Genomic DNA, 17,864 nt, shown 5'->3' with positions numbered 1-17,864 from the left:
GGTATGACCTGTACAAAAAGGACTGGTTAAACCTGAACCCAAGGGGGACCAATATCCTTATAGTCATATTTTCTAGAGCTGTTGGCGAGAGTTTAAACTAATTTAGCGGGGGGGGCGGGGGTGGGAACCAGAGTGATAGGGTGGAGGATGGGGCAGTTGGTATACAAGTAGTTGCAGTGTGTACCGAGACTGTGAGGAAGGACAGGCAGATAATAGAGAACAATTCCAGTCAATGGGATAAGTTGAAGTGTGGCATGGGGTCAAAATCAAAAAGGGTGACGAATACAGAACTAAAGGTGTGGTATTTGAATGCACACAGTATACGGAATAAGGTGGATGATCTTGTAGCGCATAGAAACTGGCAGATAAAATGTTGTGGCCGTCACTGAGTTGTAGCTGAAAAAAGAGTTGGAGCTTAATGTCCAAGGATACGCATTGGATCAAAAGGACAGGTTTCAATACAGGGGGTGAGGTGGCTGTTGGTTAAAAATTAAACCAAATCCTTAGAAAGAGGTGACACAGGGTAGGAAGATGTAGAATCCTTGCGGGTACAGTTAAGAAACTGCAAGGGTAAAAAGACCTTGATGGGAGTTGTATACAGCCTGCAAACTGCAACCAAGATGTGAGATACAAGTTACAACAGGAGATAGAAATGGGCAATATTATAGTCATGGGGGATTCCAGTATCCAGATACATTGGTAAAATCAGGTTGGTCTGGATTCCAGAAGAAAGAATTTGTAGAACACCCACAAAATGCCATTTTAGAGCAGCTTGTGGTTGAATTCCACAATTGTGGTTGAAAGGCAATTCTGGATTGGATGGTGTGTAATGAACCAGATTTGATTAAGGAGCTTAAGGTAGAAGAAGCCTTAGGAAGCAGTGATCATAATATGATAGAATTCACCTTGCAGTTTGAGAGGAAGTCAGGTGTAACAGTGTTATAATGGAGTAAAGGGAATTACAGAGGCATGAGAGAGGAGCTTTCAAAGTTGATTGTCAGAGGACATTAGCAGGAATGATGGCAGCTGGAGTTTCTGGGGGCAATTGAGAAGGTGCAGGATTGCTAGATCCCAAAGAAAAACATATTCTAAAGGTAGGATGATACTATGGCTGACTAGAGAAGTCAAAGGCAGCATAAAAGGAAGAGGGGCGTATAATATAATAAAAATTAGTAACAAGGTAGAGGATTGGGAAGCTTTTTAGGAAAAAAAAACACAACAAAAGGCAACTTTAAAATAAGAAGCCATAGAGAGAGAAAACATGAAATGTGAAGGTGCTGAGATACATCCTAGGATGCGCTGGGATGTATTATCAGATACTCTAGCCGTGGCTGGGTCACCTGGGCAAATCAGGCTTTGGCTTGTTTCCCAGCAGCATTGGTCCATGGGTCACATCTCTTGATCCATAGCCAGCTGGAGGCTCGCTCAGCAGCCTCTATGACAGTCCTGATATCTCTTCTCTTTGCAGCCCCCTGCCCCATGTCGCCAAGGAGAGAGTAGGTTCTGCACAGCGAGCAACCAGCAAAACCTCTATTTCCCACCTTTAAAGCTTGCATCATGCCCTCCACCCCTCTCTCTGGCATTGCTCTACCAACTCTCTTATGCTCAAACACCTCTTCAATTCAGTCCTCCCAAGAAACTCAGCTCTGCCATAACCACCTGCTTTGAAGTTTCTATCAGAATGCCTTGGGGATGATGAAGCAAAGAAGTCAGGGACTTTGACTCTTGCCAAGGTCGAATTTCAGTTGCCAGTCTGACGCCATGGCGAACAAGCCTGCTGGTGATCTGGGCTGAACTTGATGTGCTGGGATTCTGCCTACCAGATGTCGAACCAGGAGATCTTCTGCTTCAGTATACCTTCCCACCTTGTCCAAGCTCCCTGCTGCCCCATTGCTACCATCCTGGTGGTACATGACAGCTACTTGCACCTCTTCCTGGATCATTTTGTGTCTGTCCCTGCCCAAGGCCCTGTCAAAGTGGGTTGAAGGGAACTGCCCAGCCCTGCCTGATCAGACATTACTGTCCCTACCAGATCCCTGTACCTCTGACATGATTCATCCATCTCCACTGTGCCCTTGGCCTTCCACTTCCTACCTGCTCAGACCTCACTGCCTGCTGACGAGACTTTGGGGTCGCTGGAATCTGTACCGGGGCAATTCCTTTGTGTTGGAAACCATAAACTCCTCATTCAGGCTGCTGAACGGAAGCTACAGTTTGTACCTCTTCCCGGAGACAGCAGTACTGCTCGGGCTACATGGGCGGTCCAGCCATCTTCGAAGGCGGCCATTGACTTTTCTTTCAAAAGCCTCAACTGTTGACATGACTACATCATGTACCAGCATGGGCCAGAGGAATTCGAGGAGGATTCCGTGCTGGTAAATCCAGGCCTTGAATTTGCCAGGTAGGCTTGACTTGTCCATTCTGGTGAGCCAGACTTCTAACTAGGTGGTTTTCTGGATGGCAGCCGCATCTCTTAGGCTGCAGTCAAAGACCTTCCCCAGGCTCTTGACTGGTTTCTCAGAGATGGATGGGATTGCTATACCGTTCAAGGAGAAATGGAACTTGCCTGTGAGTCTGCCTTTCTTCAACACCGGAGACATGGATTTCTCTGGCCTAAAGCTCACCCTTGCCCATGCGATGAGCCTCTGGAGGATCCACCTACAGCCTACGGCTGATGTAGTTGTCACCGTGAGGTCATCCATGAAGGCTCTGATTGGGGGCTGCCTCATGCCACTTAGACCCTCTACACTCCACTTCAGCTACCTAAACCAGCTTAATCATGGTCAGGGAGAAGACAGTCACTGAAGTTGTACATCTGATTATAATACCCTTCTTGAGCCAGTTCCTGAGGAGACTCTAAACCTGAGGTTCCTGTAGTGGTCCAGGATGAGGTCCTTTCTCTTTCACAGAACATGAAGTTGGTTCAGCATGATCTCTATGAGCTTATGTGGTAATGACCCATACCTGTTGGCAAGTCCTAGCCATAGTACAACTCAGTCTCCCTTTCCTTTGTGCACTTCCCTGATCAGCTGGGAATCCACCCCTGTGTGTTTCAGGCACCCCGGCACTCCGGGAGTCCCTCCTTTCTGTACAGATGTATCAATGTAGGCTGTTTTGAGGAGAAATTCAGTCAGGTGATGGAAACAATACTGAAAAATATCTTCCCTCCCACACTGAGCAGCGAGATAGATTTAAACTGCTCAGTGCCCTTGAAGTTCTCCTCAGTGGGGATCCAGACTCCTTCTGCACTGGGCTGTGAACTTTCCCCAATGCCAGATAACACCAAGGAGTTTCCAAAGTAGCTGGAAGATCTTAGGGTAAACTAACAAATAATATAAAAGAGGATACCAACAGATTTTTTTCCAGATATATAAAGACCAAGAAGAAAAGTGAGAGTGGATATCAAACCACTGGAAAATGATACTGGAGAGGTAGTAGTGGGAGAAAAAGAAACGGCAGGTGAACTTGCTGAGTATTTTGCATCCGTTTTCGTTGTGGATGACACTAGCAGTATGCCAGAATTGAGAGTATTGGAGGCAGAAGTGAGTGTGGTTGCTATCACAAAGGAGAGGGTGCTCAAGAAGCTGAAAGGTCTCAAGGTAAATAAGTCAGATGAACTACACCCCAGGGTTTTGAAAGAGGTGGCTGAAGAGATTATAGACGTATTAGTCCTGATCTTTCAACACTCATTGGATTCTGGAACGGTTCTGGAGGACTGGAAAATTGCAAATGTCACTCCATTCTTTAAGAAGGGAGGGAGGCAGACAACACAACAGCAAACATGATAGCACTGGCCATCACAGACTCATAGAACATCCTCAGCATCGTTTGGCAGATGTTAAAGGACCTCAGTCTCCTCAGGAAATAGAGATGGCTCCGACCCTTCTTGTAGACAGCCTCAGTGTTCTTTGACCAGTCCAGTTTATTGTCAATTCGTATCCCCAGGTATTTCTAATCCTCCACCATGTCCACACTGACCCCCTGGATGGAAACAGGGGTCACCGGTACCTTAGCTCTCCTCAGGTCTACCACCAGCTCCTTAGTCTTTTTCACATTAAGCTGCAGATAATTCTGCTCACACCATGTGACAAAGTTTCCTACCGTAGCCCAAGACCAAGGAGAGTCCGTGGATGTTGTGTACTTGGATTTTCAGAAGTCCTTTGAGAGCACATAAGGCTGCTTAACGAGATGATAATGCATGGTATTCCAAGGAATAAAGGTGTAGACTATTTTCTAAAAGGGGATAAAATTTAAAAATCAGAGGTGCAAATGGGCTTGGGGGTTCTTGTGCAGGATTCCCTAAAGGTTAACTTGCAGGTTGAGTCAGTAGTAAGGAAGGTAAATGCAATGTCAACATTGATTTTGAGAGGACTAGAGTACGAGGGGTGACTGATAAGTTCATGGCCTAAGGTAGAAGGAGAAAAGTTATTAACTTCAAATTTTCTGCATAATCACTCAAAGAGTTGAACTGCACGTGCATCTAACGAGAGCGGTATAACTCATCTCCTTCTACCTTAGGCCACGAGCTTATCAATTGCCCCTGCTGTGGACCACCTGGAGGTCCAAGACGTTCTCGTTACATGCACGTACAGTTCAACTCTTTGAGTGATAATGCAGAAAGTTTGAAGTTAATAACTCATCTCCGTCTACCTTAGGCTATGAACTTATCAATCACCCCTGCTGTGGCCCACTTCTACAAAGAAGGGATCCGTATGCTCCACGACCGCTGGACTAAGTGTGTACATGTAGGAGAGGACTATGTTGAAAAATTAATGTGCTAGGTTTCCTTCTACCTTAGGCCACAAACTTATCAATCACCCCTCGTACAAGAGCAAGGATGTCATACTGAGGCTACATAATACATTAGTCAGACCGCACCTGGAGTACTGTAAGCAGTTTTGTCCACTTATCTAAGAAAAGATGTGCTGGCATTGGAGAGGATCCGGAGGAGGCTTACGAGAATGATTCTGGAAATGAAAGGCTTAACAACTGAGGATTGTTTCATGGCTCTGGGTTTGTACTCACTGGAGTTGAGAAGAATAAGGTGGAATCTTTTGAAACAAAAGTATTGAAGGACCTAGCTAGAGTGGATGTGGAGAAGATGTTTCCTATACTGGGTAAGTCTAGGACCAGAGGGCACAGCCTCAGAATAGAGGGACATCTACTAAGAACAGAGATGGGGAGGAATTTCTTTAGTTAGTGGGTGGTGAATCTGAGGAATTAATTGCCACAGATGGCTGTGGAGGCCAAGTCACTGGCTATATGTAAAGCAGAGGTTGATAGGTTCTTGATTCGTCAGAGCATCAAAGGTTACAAGGGGAAAGCAGGAGAATGGGGTTGAGGGGGATAGTAAATCTGCACGAAGGAATGACAGACCAGACTCAGTGGGCTGTATGGCCTAATTCTATTCCCCTGTCTTATGGTCTTGAGTGACTAATAGCAATGGTTTATTTGGAGATTGAGACTATGGGGATATTTAAGAAGCAGCGAAGGCCCTTGCAGCAAATTCTTCCCTTTTACTATGTTTCCCATCCTCCCTCGTGCCATTGGATGTCTCCATCATAACTGCACTAAGTGGTTTGAAATCATCTTTATCCTTTCCCACCCTGACTATCCCTCCCTTGCCTGATCTCTCAGCATCAGACTTAAAGATTTCCTTTATTTGTCACATGTACATCAAAATATTGAAACATGCAATGAAATGGGTCATTAGCATCCCATCAAATCAGTGAGAATGTGCTGGGAGGAAAACAGTAAGTGTCACCACGCTTCTAGTGCCAACATAGCAAAACCACAACTGTGTGTCTTTGGAATGCGGGAGGGAACCCATGCAGTCATGGGGAAAATGTACAAACTCCTTCCAGGCTAGCGTGGGAATTGAACCCCGACTGGTGATTGCTGGTGCTGTGTAGGTAGTGGTCTAGTATTGGAGGGCAAAGATTCAACATCAGTGGAAAAAATTTAAAGGGCATCTGATGGACAACCTTTTCCCACTGGAACTATCTGACAGAGGAAGTGGTAGAGTTTGGGACAACTAGTTGAAAGACATTTGGCAGCAAAGTTTTAGTGGAAAATAGCCAAATGCAGACAAGTTTGGACTAGTGCCGGCAGGCACCGGGGTCGGCATGGACAAGTTGGGCTCAAAGGCCCATTTCTGTGCTGTATAATTCTGACTCTGAAATTTGGGAAGTTTGTAATCCCCTACTGGACTCGATGAAGAGCCCATCTGCACCCTGGGATCAGCATTTTGCTGACAGAAAGGAAGGACTTCAGCTTGCAGTTCGGAGTCCCAAGGTTCCACAGAGTTCTTTGGGTTCAAGGAGGCCTGCTGGCTTTTGAGCAGAAGACAGAGATCCATGATGGGGCCCTTATCGGATCGCCATCTTCAGCTGTTTAATTCTGTGTTAAAACTGGTTTATCTTTTTGTGTTCCACAATTAATTTTATCTTCTCGTTCTTGCTGAGCTTCTACTTTGTGGGCAAGAAGAGAGAGAACTGCACGGAAGTCACTGTGCACTGCAGAGGACGTTCATTCTTCTCAGCTCAGCCTAACGTTATTTTTCACTTGTCTGCAGGGATTTATTTCTATACTCTGGTGAAGTACATGGTAGATTGGGGCTACCTCAGAGATGAAAAAGTCCGTGGCGCTCCATATGACTGGCGACGAGCACCCAGTAAGTGAAACCTTTGAATTCAGATTATTATATATTCTGGGGGGAGGGATGTTCATTACTGCTATGGCCTCGCTTCATAGTCATACTTTATTGATCCCGGGGGAAATTGGTTTTTGTTACAGTTGCACCATAAATAATTAAATAGTAATAAAACCATAAATAGTTAAGTAGCAATATGTAAATTATGCCAGGAAATAAGCTTGAGTGGGAAATGTCCCATGTGATCAGAGTGGTGGCTCAGTGATGAGTAGATGTGTGATTTATCCAAACCTGATCTTGGTGATTTCTTCCAGAGCTATGCTGGATGAATAACAAGCACTTCCCTGACCCTTGAGCAGCATTAGTGGTCTGATTTATTTAAAAAAATTACAAAAAAACCTAGGACAGGTTTTATTGGCTGTGTGTTGGAGATAGAAAAGAGCAAGATTAAAAAAATACTGGGGTATAATTTGAAAGAAGGCAGCTTCTGCAATTTTGCCTCTCCCTTTGCATAGAGCTGAAGCTAGCACAATTGGATAATGGAGGTCCTAAACAGTCACTGGATAAGAGGGACTTGTCTTGGGCACTACAGTCCACAATCTGCTTAGAGCAGAGATCAGACTCATTTTTCACTGCAGGAACACATGAGATTTTTATGTACTGATAATTATAATAAATAATGTCATACCTGACTTGAGCCCCTCTCTAATGGTCTTTCTTTTTTGTTATTTGCATCTTTAACTAGATTTTTGTTTTTCCACCTCTTCTCTGTCTCCCTCTCCAGCAGCAGCCCCTGTTTCTCAGTTCTGTTCCAGCAAATGAGTTCATTGCATCAGTCTTTATGCACTCTGTGTAGATGTGCTCGGTGGTGGAGAGGGCTTTACCCATGATGGACTGGGCCATATCCACTCTTTGTAGACATTTTTGTTCAAGGGCATTGGTGATTCCATACCAGGCCATGATGCAATCAATCAATAAACTCTCCACCACACATCTATAGAAGTTGGTCAAAGTTTAAGATGTCATACCGATTCTTGCAAACTTCTAAAGATGTAGAGGCACTGCTGTGTCATGTTTATAATTGCATTGAAGTGTTGGGCCTAGGACAAATCCTCGGAAGTGATAACACCAAGCATTTGAAGTTGCTGATGCTCTCCACCTCTGATTGGCTCATAGACCACCAGTTTGCTCTGAGTACTCCTCCTGATGTCAATAATCTGCTGCTTGGTCTTGCTGACATTGAGTGAGAGGTTGTTGTTGTGGCACCACTCAGCCAGATTCTCAATCTCCCTCCTACATGCTGATTCGTCACCACCTTCGATTGATTTAGCCAACGAGGATGGTGTCATCAGCAAACTTAAACATTGCCCTGTAGCTGTGCTTCACATCACAGTCATAAGTATGAAGTGAGTAGAGCAGGGAGCGAAACACACAGCCGTGTGGGGCACCTTTGCTGATGGATATTTATTGCTTACCTTTCTACTAATCTTTGCTATATATTCTTTTGCTTTTATGCTTCTTTGACTTCCCTTGTCAGCCACGGTTGCTTCCTCCTCCCTTTGGAATACTTCATCTTTGGGATGTATATTTCTTGCATCTTTGATCTATGTACTTTGATAGTAAAGTTACTCTGAGGTTGGTACAGCATTGTTCTAAGGAAATGCTGCCAGACCCAATAGCATAACTTCTCCTCACCTAGGAGTTGTCCTCAGCTCCTCTACTTGTTAATCTTGTAAATGATATCCAGCTGACCACTATTCCTGATCCCAGAGGCTTTCTAATGTTAAGATGTGGATGTCTAGTTTTCTCCAAGTGACCAACAGCAGACTCAATTGCCTTTGTATTGGGTCCTGCTCCATCCCTTGCCCAGTCAACTGAGCTGAATTTGGCTCAGTTGAAAATTCAATTAGCCACAATCTATTCTGCTAAGAGCTGGATACAGGGTTTTCTCGTTAAGGCATTGTAGCCTCACCCCTTCAGTGCCCTGTGTGCTCTCTCATATTGGCATACCTCCATCCATTTCACTGTTGCTGAACAACAGGCACCTTGCTACCTTGATCCCATCCACTGGAAAGTCAGTTTTTCATTAAACACTTTTTAATCAAGTTTTTTAAGCTCTTAAGCCATATGGTCATTAATAATTTTATTCATATTTTTCTTCACATTTACTCTCCACCCTTTCTCTAGCGCCCTCTCATGCTCTAAAACCCAGCATATAAGAGCAGTTACAAAGAAAGCACAGCAACACCTCTACCTCCTTAGGAGTTTGTGAAGATTCGGCATGGCATCTAAAACTTTGACAAGCCTCTATCAATGAGTGATGGAGAGCATATAGAGTGGTTGCATCACAGGCTGGTATGGAAGCACCAATACCCTTGAACGGAAAATCCTACAAAAATGAGTGAATAGGGCCCAGTCCATCATGAGTAAAGTGCTCCCCACTTGAGCACATCTCAATGAAGTGTTTTTGCAGGAATGCAACAATCGTCATCAGGGCCACTCACCATCCAGATCGTGCTCTCTACTCACTGCTGCCATCAGGAAGAAGGTGTAGGATTCTCAGGACTCACACCACGTGGTTCAGGAACAGTTATTACCCTTCAGCCATTAGGCTCCTGAACCAATGGGGATAACTTCACTCAGTTTTATTTGCCCCATCATTGAAACATTCCCACAATCTATGGACTCACTTTCAAGGACCCTTCATCTCATATTGCTTATTTCTTGCCCCTGACATCTCCCCTGTACCTACTTTTTAGCACCTTAAAACTGTGCCCTCTCGTGATAGCCATTTCAGCCCTGGGAAAAAGCCTCTGACTATCCACACGATCAATGCCTCTCATCATCTTATACACCTCTATCAGGTCACCTCTCATGCTCCATCGCTCCAAGGAGAAAAGGCAAGTTCACTCAACCTGTTTTCATAAGGTATGCTCCCCAATCCAGACAACATCCTTGTAAGCCTCCTCTGCACCCTTTCTATAGTTTTCACATCCTTCCTGTAGTGAGGCGACCAGAACTGAGCACAGTACTCCAGTCCTATATAGCTGCAACATTACCTCTCAGCTCTTAAACTCAATCACACAGTTGATAAAGGCCAATGCACCATATGCCTTCTTAACCACAGAGTCAACCTGCGCAGTAGCTTTGAGTGTCCTATGGACTTGGACCACAAGATCCCTCGGATCTTCCACGCTGCCAAGAGTCTTACCATTAATACTATATTCTGCCGTCATAATTGACTTACCAAAATGAACTACTTCACACTTATCTGGGTTGAATTCCATCTGCCACTTCTCAGCCCAGTTTTGCATCCTATCGATGTCCTACAATAAACTCTGACAGCCCTTCACATTATCCACAACACCCCCAACCTTTGTGTCATTAGCAAATTTACAAACTCATCCCTTCACTTCCTCATCCAGGTCATTTATAAAGATTGAAGGGGCCCCAGAACAGATCCCTGAGGCACACCACAAGTCACCGACCTCCATGCAGAATATGACCCATCTACAACCACTCTTTGCCTTCTGTGGGCAAGCCAGTTCTGGATCTGCAAAGCAAGGTCCCCTTTGATCCCATGCCTCTTTACTTTCTCAATAAGCCTTGCATGGGGTACCTTGTCCAATGCCTTGCTGAAATCGATATACGCTACACCTAGTGCTCTACCTTCATCAATGTGTTTAGTCACATCCTCAAAAAATTCAATCAGACTCATAAGGCACGCTCTGCCTTTGACGAAGCCATGCTGACTATACCTAATCATATTATGCCTCTCCAATTGTTCATAAATCCTGCCTCTCAAGATCTTTTCCATCAACTTACCAACCACTGAAGTAAGACTCACTTGTCTATAATTTCCTGGGCTTTCTCTACTCCCGTTCTTGAATAAAGGAACAATATCTGCAACCCTCCAATCTTCCAGAACCTCTCCCGTCTCCACTGATGATGCAAAGATCATTACAGTAGCCTGGGGTACATCTCATCCAGTCCAGGAGACTTATCCAAATTGATGCTTTCCAAAAGCTCCAGCACATCCTCTTTCTTAATGTCTATATGCTCAAGCTTTTCAATCTACTGTAAGTCATCCCTACAATCATCAAGATCCTTTTCCATAATGAATGCTTTGATTCAGTATTCACTATGTACCTCTGCTATCTCGTCAGGTTCCATACACACTTTTCCACTGTCACACTTGATTGGTCCTATTCTCTCACGCCTTATCCTCTTGCTCTTCATATACTTGTAGAATGCCTTGGGGTTTTCCTTAATCCTGCTCGCCAATGCCTTCTCATGGCCCCTTCTGGCTCTCCTAATTTCACTCTTAAGCTCCTTCTGCTAGCCTTATAATCTTCTAGATCTCTATCATTATCTAGTGTTTTTTTTTAAACCTTTCATAAGCTTTTCTTCTTGACTAGATTTACAACAGCCTTTGTATACCAGGGTTCCTGTACCCTACTATCCTTTCCCTGTTTCATTGGAACATACCTATGCAGAAATCCACGCAAATATCCCCTGAACATTTGCCACATTTCTGCCGTACATTTCCCTGAGAACATCTGTTCCCAATTTATGCTTCCAGGTTCCTGCTTGATAGCTTCAAATTTCCCCTTACTCCAGTTAAACGCTTTCCTAACTTGTCTGTTCCTATCTCTCTCCAGTGCTGTGATAAAGGAGATAGTGATCACAATTCTATCTCCAAAATGCTCTCCCACTGAGAGACCTGACACCTGACCAGGTTCATTTCCCAATACCAGATCAAGTACAGCCTCTCCTCTTGTAGGCTTATCTACATATTGTGACAGGAAACCTTCCTGAATGCACCTAACAAACTTCATCCCATCTAAACCAATCAATATTTGGGAAATTAAAATTTCCCACCACGACAAATCCTGTTATTATTACCTTTCCAGAATCTGTCTCTATCTGCTCTTCGATGTCGCTGCTACTATTGGGTGGTCTATATAAAAAAAAACACCCAGTAGAGTTATTGACCCATTCCTGTTTCTAACTTCCACCCACAGAGACTCAGTAGACAATCCATGACTTTTCTCCTTTTCTGCAGCCGTGACACTATCTCTGATCAGCAGTACACAGTTTGTCTTTTGTATAGTGGTTGAATGCTCAGATTGGCATGGTCTTTCATTGATTCTATTATGGTTATGCTATCATGGATTTATTGAGCATGCCCACAACAAAATGAGCTCAGAATTGTATATGGTGATATGTACATACTTTGATCATTTACTTTGAACTAGTAGAATGTTTTTCTTTTGTTAAATGTAGCTATTTACTCATACTGCATCAAAAACGTAGGTGTACAGATTAATTTTTGTATTTTTTTAATCAGAGAGCTAATTTAACTTATCAAATAGTTATTACCTTGGTTTTAGAAAGCTTCATGGTTGAACCACTTTAGATCTAAAGGCTACGTCTTTTTCTATTGGGTCTTACATGAGGGAAATGTAAAATTTATTCTGTTCCACAGCAACAGTGAAATCCTCTTCATTCTTTTATTTTCAGATGAAAATGTTCAGTTTTTCAAGGATCTGCAGGCAATGATTGAATCCATGTACAAGCAATATGGTAGTCCTGTCGTTCTGATTGCACACAGTATGGGAAACCTGTACACACTCTATTTCTTGAACCATCAGCCCCAGGAGTGGAAAGACAAGTACATTAAATCCTACATCGCACTGGGGGCTCCTTGGGGAGGTGTGTCGAAGACTTTGCGAGTACTGGCTACAGGTTGGTCATAGTAGCATGACAATATGAAGCATCGAGAGTGCTCTTCACCAATGAGAAATACTGTAAATGAAACGTGAATTTCATTCACACTATTAAATTGCTGAATAATTTAGCAGCTTGGTACGTAAAGGCAGTGTGGTAGAGAGTTGTAGGATGCAGGTCTGGAGATGAGATCCCTTTTGTGTGGTTATCAGTGTGTCATCCTCCAGGGGAGTTAAGAGGGCAATTTGCCTTCTGCCCCTCATCTCCAGAGGTTAAGTGACCAGTAACATGGTGATAAGTTGGAATGGACATTAAGTTATTTGTTTTGGGTCCAGAAATGAACAAGGTTCACTTGGTGTAATTTCCCTTACACCTTTAAACTTAATTACTTCACAACTTCCAACTTGCCCCAGTCCTATTATAATGACACTACTCAATGACATGATTCTAGTTTGGGCAGATGGGGCTCGTCAGTTGAGGTTGGCAGCCCATCGAGAAGAAGGAAAACTCTGATCTCAAGCTTCCACTGCCCCACAGCTACACCAACTCATGGGGAAGGCTTTGAGAGTAAGCCCCATGGGGAAAAGTCTAGAGCTGGAGTCCCTAAAGTAGCTCTACATTGAGTTCATTGCTGACTGGCAACTCCTGTGACTCCCCTGGTGCCAAACTGTATCGATCTGTGCCATTCCTTTGGATTCATCAGCTGTGTGGAGAGCGAGAGTCTGCTGCATGGGCAACAGCTTGCTCACCATTATCGTACTGCCCTGGCTTGCATATAGTACAGTATTCAGCTAGGCCACAACCCCATGGTTAACTCCAACCAACAGAGGGCCACTAGATCCTAAGTATTTACCAAAAGAATTAACTACAATTGACATTGCCTCTTAAAGTGATTAAAAGACAATTGAATGAAAGTTGCCAGATAAACAACTCCAGGGCAGGGCCAAAAACCTCCTTAATCCATAGCCAATTGTACTGACTAGGTGGTGATCTTCAATCCCCTGGAGATTTTGATCTGGATATGATATTATTTTAAAAGTCCTGAAGTAACTGAACTCCTGGAGCAGGAAAACGAGCCCCCAAAACCTGGTATTAAAGATCAGAATGCCCATGATACAACATAAACACCTTCCTATTTAGCAAGTTGCTATCATAAGATTCTGCAGTGTAATAACAGTGCCTCTTCAAACCTTTTAATAGATATTAAAAGGTTCACCACATCTGTGCATAATTAGTTGAGTGAGGTAATGAAATCATCCTTAGAGGTAAGCATTTCAAGAATCTGTTTAGATAGAGAGATTTAAGAGGCCTACACAAACGGTTACAGATTAGATGTGAAGGGTACAAGTCTAACAGAGTTTGCTATCCTGATTGGGATGCTGGGTTAGAGAACGCTATTGTGGAGGCTTTGTAAAATACTGTCCATGTGTATACTGTTGGTAAAGGTGAAAGTATTGTGTTTCGCTTGGCTGCAGGAAATCCAGGCTCAATGTTTTTTGAAATGGGGAAAATGAATGAACGTGAGAATGGATTGAATGTAGTAGCTGAAATAGGATGATTATTCAAAAGAGAAACAATGCACTTTATCTTTTCCCATTTTAAATGCTTACGTCCTTAACTCTCTTCACAATTTGTCTGGATATGATTCTGTGTTCCTTGAGTATCCCAGCAGCTGATAATACACCCAGAAGAGATTGGGTTTTCATCTTATTTCGGCAGAAAGAAAATTGAAAGACAATTTGTGGATTATTAATTTTACATTGAGAAGAAGTGAGAACATTCCCACTTGCTGGAGTGTGCAGTACCTTATTGTAAAAGAAAGAATTCATTGCATCTTTTAAAAGGTGATGGTAAAGTACTTAAATCTGAAGTTGGTGAGATAGACACACTTAACCACATTGAAGGGCCTCTGCTTCAGCTACTCCATAGGAAAATATTCCATTCTGTAACTGAAAAAGGACAATTCCCACCCACCTCTTAAAGATTTAAACTGGTAATCCCAAGTTTTCAGTTTGCTTTACTGGAATCAGGGCTCTGGAAAAGCTGTTTTAAAAACATGACCTACCAAATGGTGAAATGAACTAGGATTAACAGCTTTTGAAGTAAGAAACGGAAAATTTAAAAGTTCCCTTTAAATGGGAATTTTGAACTGTATTTAGGAACGTTCCGCTAACAGGAATGTGAAATTTGGTATCACAAAATGCAAATGATAGTAATAGTATAGTTGTATTTTGGAAGCATTATAAATACAGAAGGGAGAGGTGACAAGAAGATTGATGCAGGAGAATATTCCAGCAAAATACCCCATCAGACAAGTTATTTCTCATGAACTGTTCCAGTGCTATAATTTTATGAATAAGCACCATTGCTATGGTTTAAATCTTTCTTTCTGTAACTTTATAGGAGACAATGATCGAATTCCAGTTATCAGCCCACTGAAAATTCGTGAACAGCAGCGGACTGCAGTGTCCACCAACTGGCTTCTCCCTTACAATAACACCTGGTCAGTGGACAAGGTATTCATCACCACGCCCACATACAATTACACCATTAAAGATTATCAGAAATTCTACCAGGACATCAACTTTAAAGTAGGCTGGTTTATTCGGCAGGACACTGAAGCACTGGTGTACAATTTAACTGCCCCTGGAGTTACAATTTATTGCCTGTATGGAACTGGGATACCAACACCTGAGTCCTTTAACTATGATGTCTTCCCTGATCAGGATCCCAAAGTCGTCAATGGCGAAGGTGACGGAACAGTCAACCTGGTGAGTGCCCTCAAGTGCAAGGAGTGGATGGGAAAGCAGGAAGGCAAAGTCTATATGAAGGAACTACCAGGAAATGAACATGTAGACATGCTGTCCAACCTTTCTACAATTTCCTACATCAAAAGAGTCCTATTTAATTTGCCTCCACTATGAATTTACGCTGACCGTGCTGGAAGTCAGAGGATTCTTTTGTTTTGCTAAATCTTGACAGTCTTGTAATGAGTTGAGGCACTCCATTGACTGAATTCATGTGTGTTAACTGTCATTGCTGTCTGGCTTCACTGAAGGGTGAGCTGTAAAGCAATCCAACTATTCTTTGCCTAAAGAGGGAGCTGCAGTAGTTAAGTGAAGTCTTCACTCCTGATGGTGCATAGGCCCCAACTAATTTCTTGAATCAGTTGTTCATGATAATGGAATATTGAGATGGATGATAGAGGTTAGTGTAGAGAGGGGTTATTGTATTTGATGCGATCTGGCCATAAAATAGAAATAAGAAGAATTTAAAAAGTACACATAACCAAATCCCTGCAACCTTTAAATAGAAAAATAAGTATCTAACTGCTCCTCAATTTCATGAAGGTAGGTTCAAATGCAGGTCAAAAGAGTGTGCATTAATTCTGCAACACAGTGGGATCTAAACTGATCAATCTCTGCTTCCTCATAGGCCGAAATTCACCGATCAGTTAACTCCATCCTGCAAAAAAAAAATGCAGAATGGGCAACAGTGTTACATTGATGTACTTTTGCGAAACTGGAATTGAAGTACTTTGGTAAGGAAATATAGGGTAGGGGAACCTTAATATGGCAATTGACAATATATTGAAGCATGTTTCTTTACATTTAATCTTATCCATCTAGTAATATTAATTCTTTACAATTTTATTATAAAACTTTTTTTGAAAACCTCTTCCATATCTTTACCTCTTAACTTGTTTGACAAATTATGCTAAAAAGTATGAAACTTCCTCATTTCAAACACACTTTCCACCAGTTTAAAAAATATCAACAACCTTGAGTTGATGCTGATCAAAATGAAAGGGTAAGTAAAAGTTCCCCAGAGCTTAAATCCTATCATTTGAGTTCAATTCCAGAAATATTTTTTCAAAAAGTTAAAACAATTATCTTTTGCCATTAGCTTCTGTGGTTATGGCTGTTTGTCTTTAAGTTTTCCGGCCAAAATGTATAGCGAAATTATGTAGTATCTTTACTAGATATATTAGATCTGTTGTTTTGTGCCTTTTACACTGTATTGAAGTAAACCTATGTGATTGCCAATGATAACAGTTAAAATATTTGGATCTAGGTATTTAGACTTTGCACAAACAAGTTTGATTTGGGTGGGAAAGAGCACAATTTATGGTTTAACACCAGTGAATTGGCTTGTACTTGTAAAAAGAGATTGAATGTTAGTAACATTAAATGCGTGGCACTTTGTCAGTTTGAAGTTGGGGGACAATATCAAAGGTTTTTCATTACTCCATTATCCTTTGGCCAGGTGAATCACCAAAGCTTGCTTCCTTAGCTTTGCCGCCACCACAACTAAAGAAGTGCTCATTAGGAGGAGAACTGACACTTTTGCCAGGTCTGGGGCTAATATCCTGGCTTCAGATTTGGGGGTTTCTTAACACCCTCCAGTAATTTATAAATATTTGTAAGCAAATAGATCTGTAGTAGAACAGGTACTTGGGATATAGTAAGATCTAGTTCTTGCAAGGCAGGGAAAAGCCATGTTCAGTATACACTTCCAAAAGTTTCCAGGCAATTCAAAGCCTAGATAAGTATTATCAATTAAAATTTGGTATAAATGTTTAATGTTAACTGTTTCGTATATAGAATTCAATACTGTAGAATATTTTAAAATTTGGGACATTAGATATAGTGGAGAATTCCAAATATTTGGTTGGTGCATATGACCAGTGATATCTTTATGGGCATGTTTTCTTAAGGCAGTTATATTTTTGATACGGGCCACTTTATTCAAGATAGCAAAGTCCAGGTGTAGTCATGAGGCAGGTTATAGTGGAGATATGAACTATTTCCACAAGCTCTGCTTCCTAGTCCTCTTATTCTGATTGGGTTGTGACTGCTGATAACTGATGGGAAAGCTAACATTTTTTCTATTTCTGGTGGGGGGGGAAGAGAGAGTCAGCAATTTAACAGCCCTCTTGTACCTGCTGCTTTTGAAGGCCGTGCCAAAAGAGGTGTGGAAAATGCCCACTGGTGTGGATGAAGGCTCAGCTTTCCCATGCCCTCATCCAGCCCTTGGCATCGGTGTTGGGCGCGATGAGGTGGAGAGGAAAATGCAATATTTGCCACTCGGAAGTGAAACATTGAAGTTAGCGTTAGATCACAGTTGTATCTTTCATGCTGTCATCTGTGCCTCTGCAGTTCCCATACCCAATTCCTGTTGCTGGTAATACTTGAGGTGCACTCCTGTAACCACTGCTCTGTTTCTACTAGAATGTTATATTTTTCACTGGAAAATAAATAAATTGTATCTGGAAAGCTGGTGTACTAGCATGTATATGAAATCCACTTCTCTAGCAGCTCTTGGAAGTACAATGCCAAGTACTTGGGCTTGGAAGTACAACAGCAAGATTGCAACAGTATGCACGTATCCGCTAAGAGTGACCTCGTCTTTACTCAACTCGCTATATTTTCCCTAAACTGCATCATGGACATCAAGCAGATAGGATGATTACACACCACAG

The 17,864-nt window shown here is 42.4% G+C and overlaps 1 protein-coding gene across 2 annotated transcripts in view; it reads left to right on the top strand.

Annotated features, from left to right (window-relative positions):
* Positions 1–17,658, top strand: part of pla2g15 (phospholipase A2, group XV) — a 59,692-nt gene extending 42,034 nt beyond the window's left edge. The window contains exons 4-7 of one of the 2 annotated variants that reach the window (XM_072279426.1): positions 6,575–6,673; positions 12,176–12,400; positions 14,786–14,898; positions 14,995–17,658. In XM_072279426.1, the coding sequence (XP_072135527.1) occupies positions 6,575–6,673; positions 12,176–12,400; positions 14,786–14,898; positions 14,995–15,306 (749 nt within the window). In that variant the 3' untranslated portion in view covers positions 15,307–17,658. Of the gene's footprint in view, positions 1–6,574; positions 6,674–12,175; positions 12,401–14,785 lie in introns of both variants that reach the window. The other variant, XM_072279425.1, reaches the window with a different exon arrangement.
* Positions 17,659–17,864: the final 206 nt, after the last annotated feature.

Source organism: Mobula birostris, chromosome 15, assembly GCF_030028105.1.
Source record: "Mobula birostris isolate sMobBir1 chromosome 15, sMobBir1.hap1, whole genome shotgun sequence".
NCBI lineage: Eukaryota > Metazoa > Chordata > Chondrichthyes > Myliobatiformes > Myliobatidae > Mobula > Mobula birostris.
The sequence above is the reverse complement of the archived record's forward strand: the minus strand, read 5'-3'. Positions and strand labels throughout refer to the sequence as shown.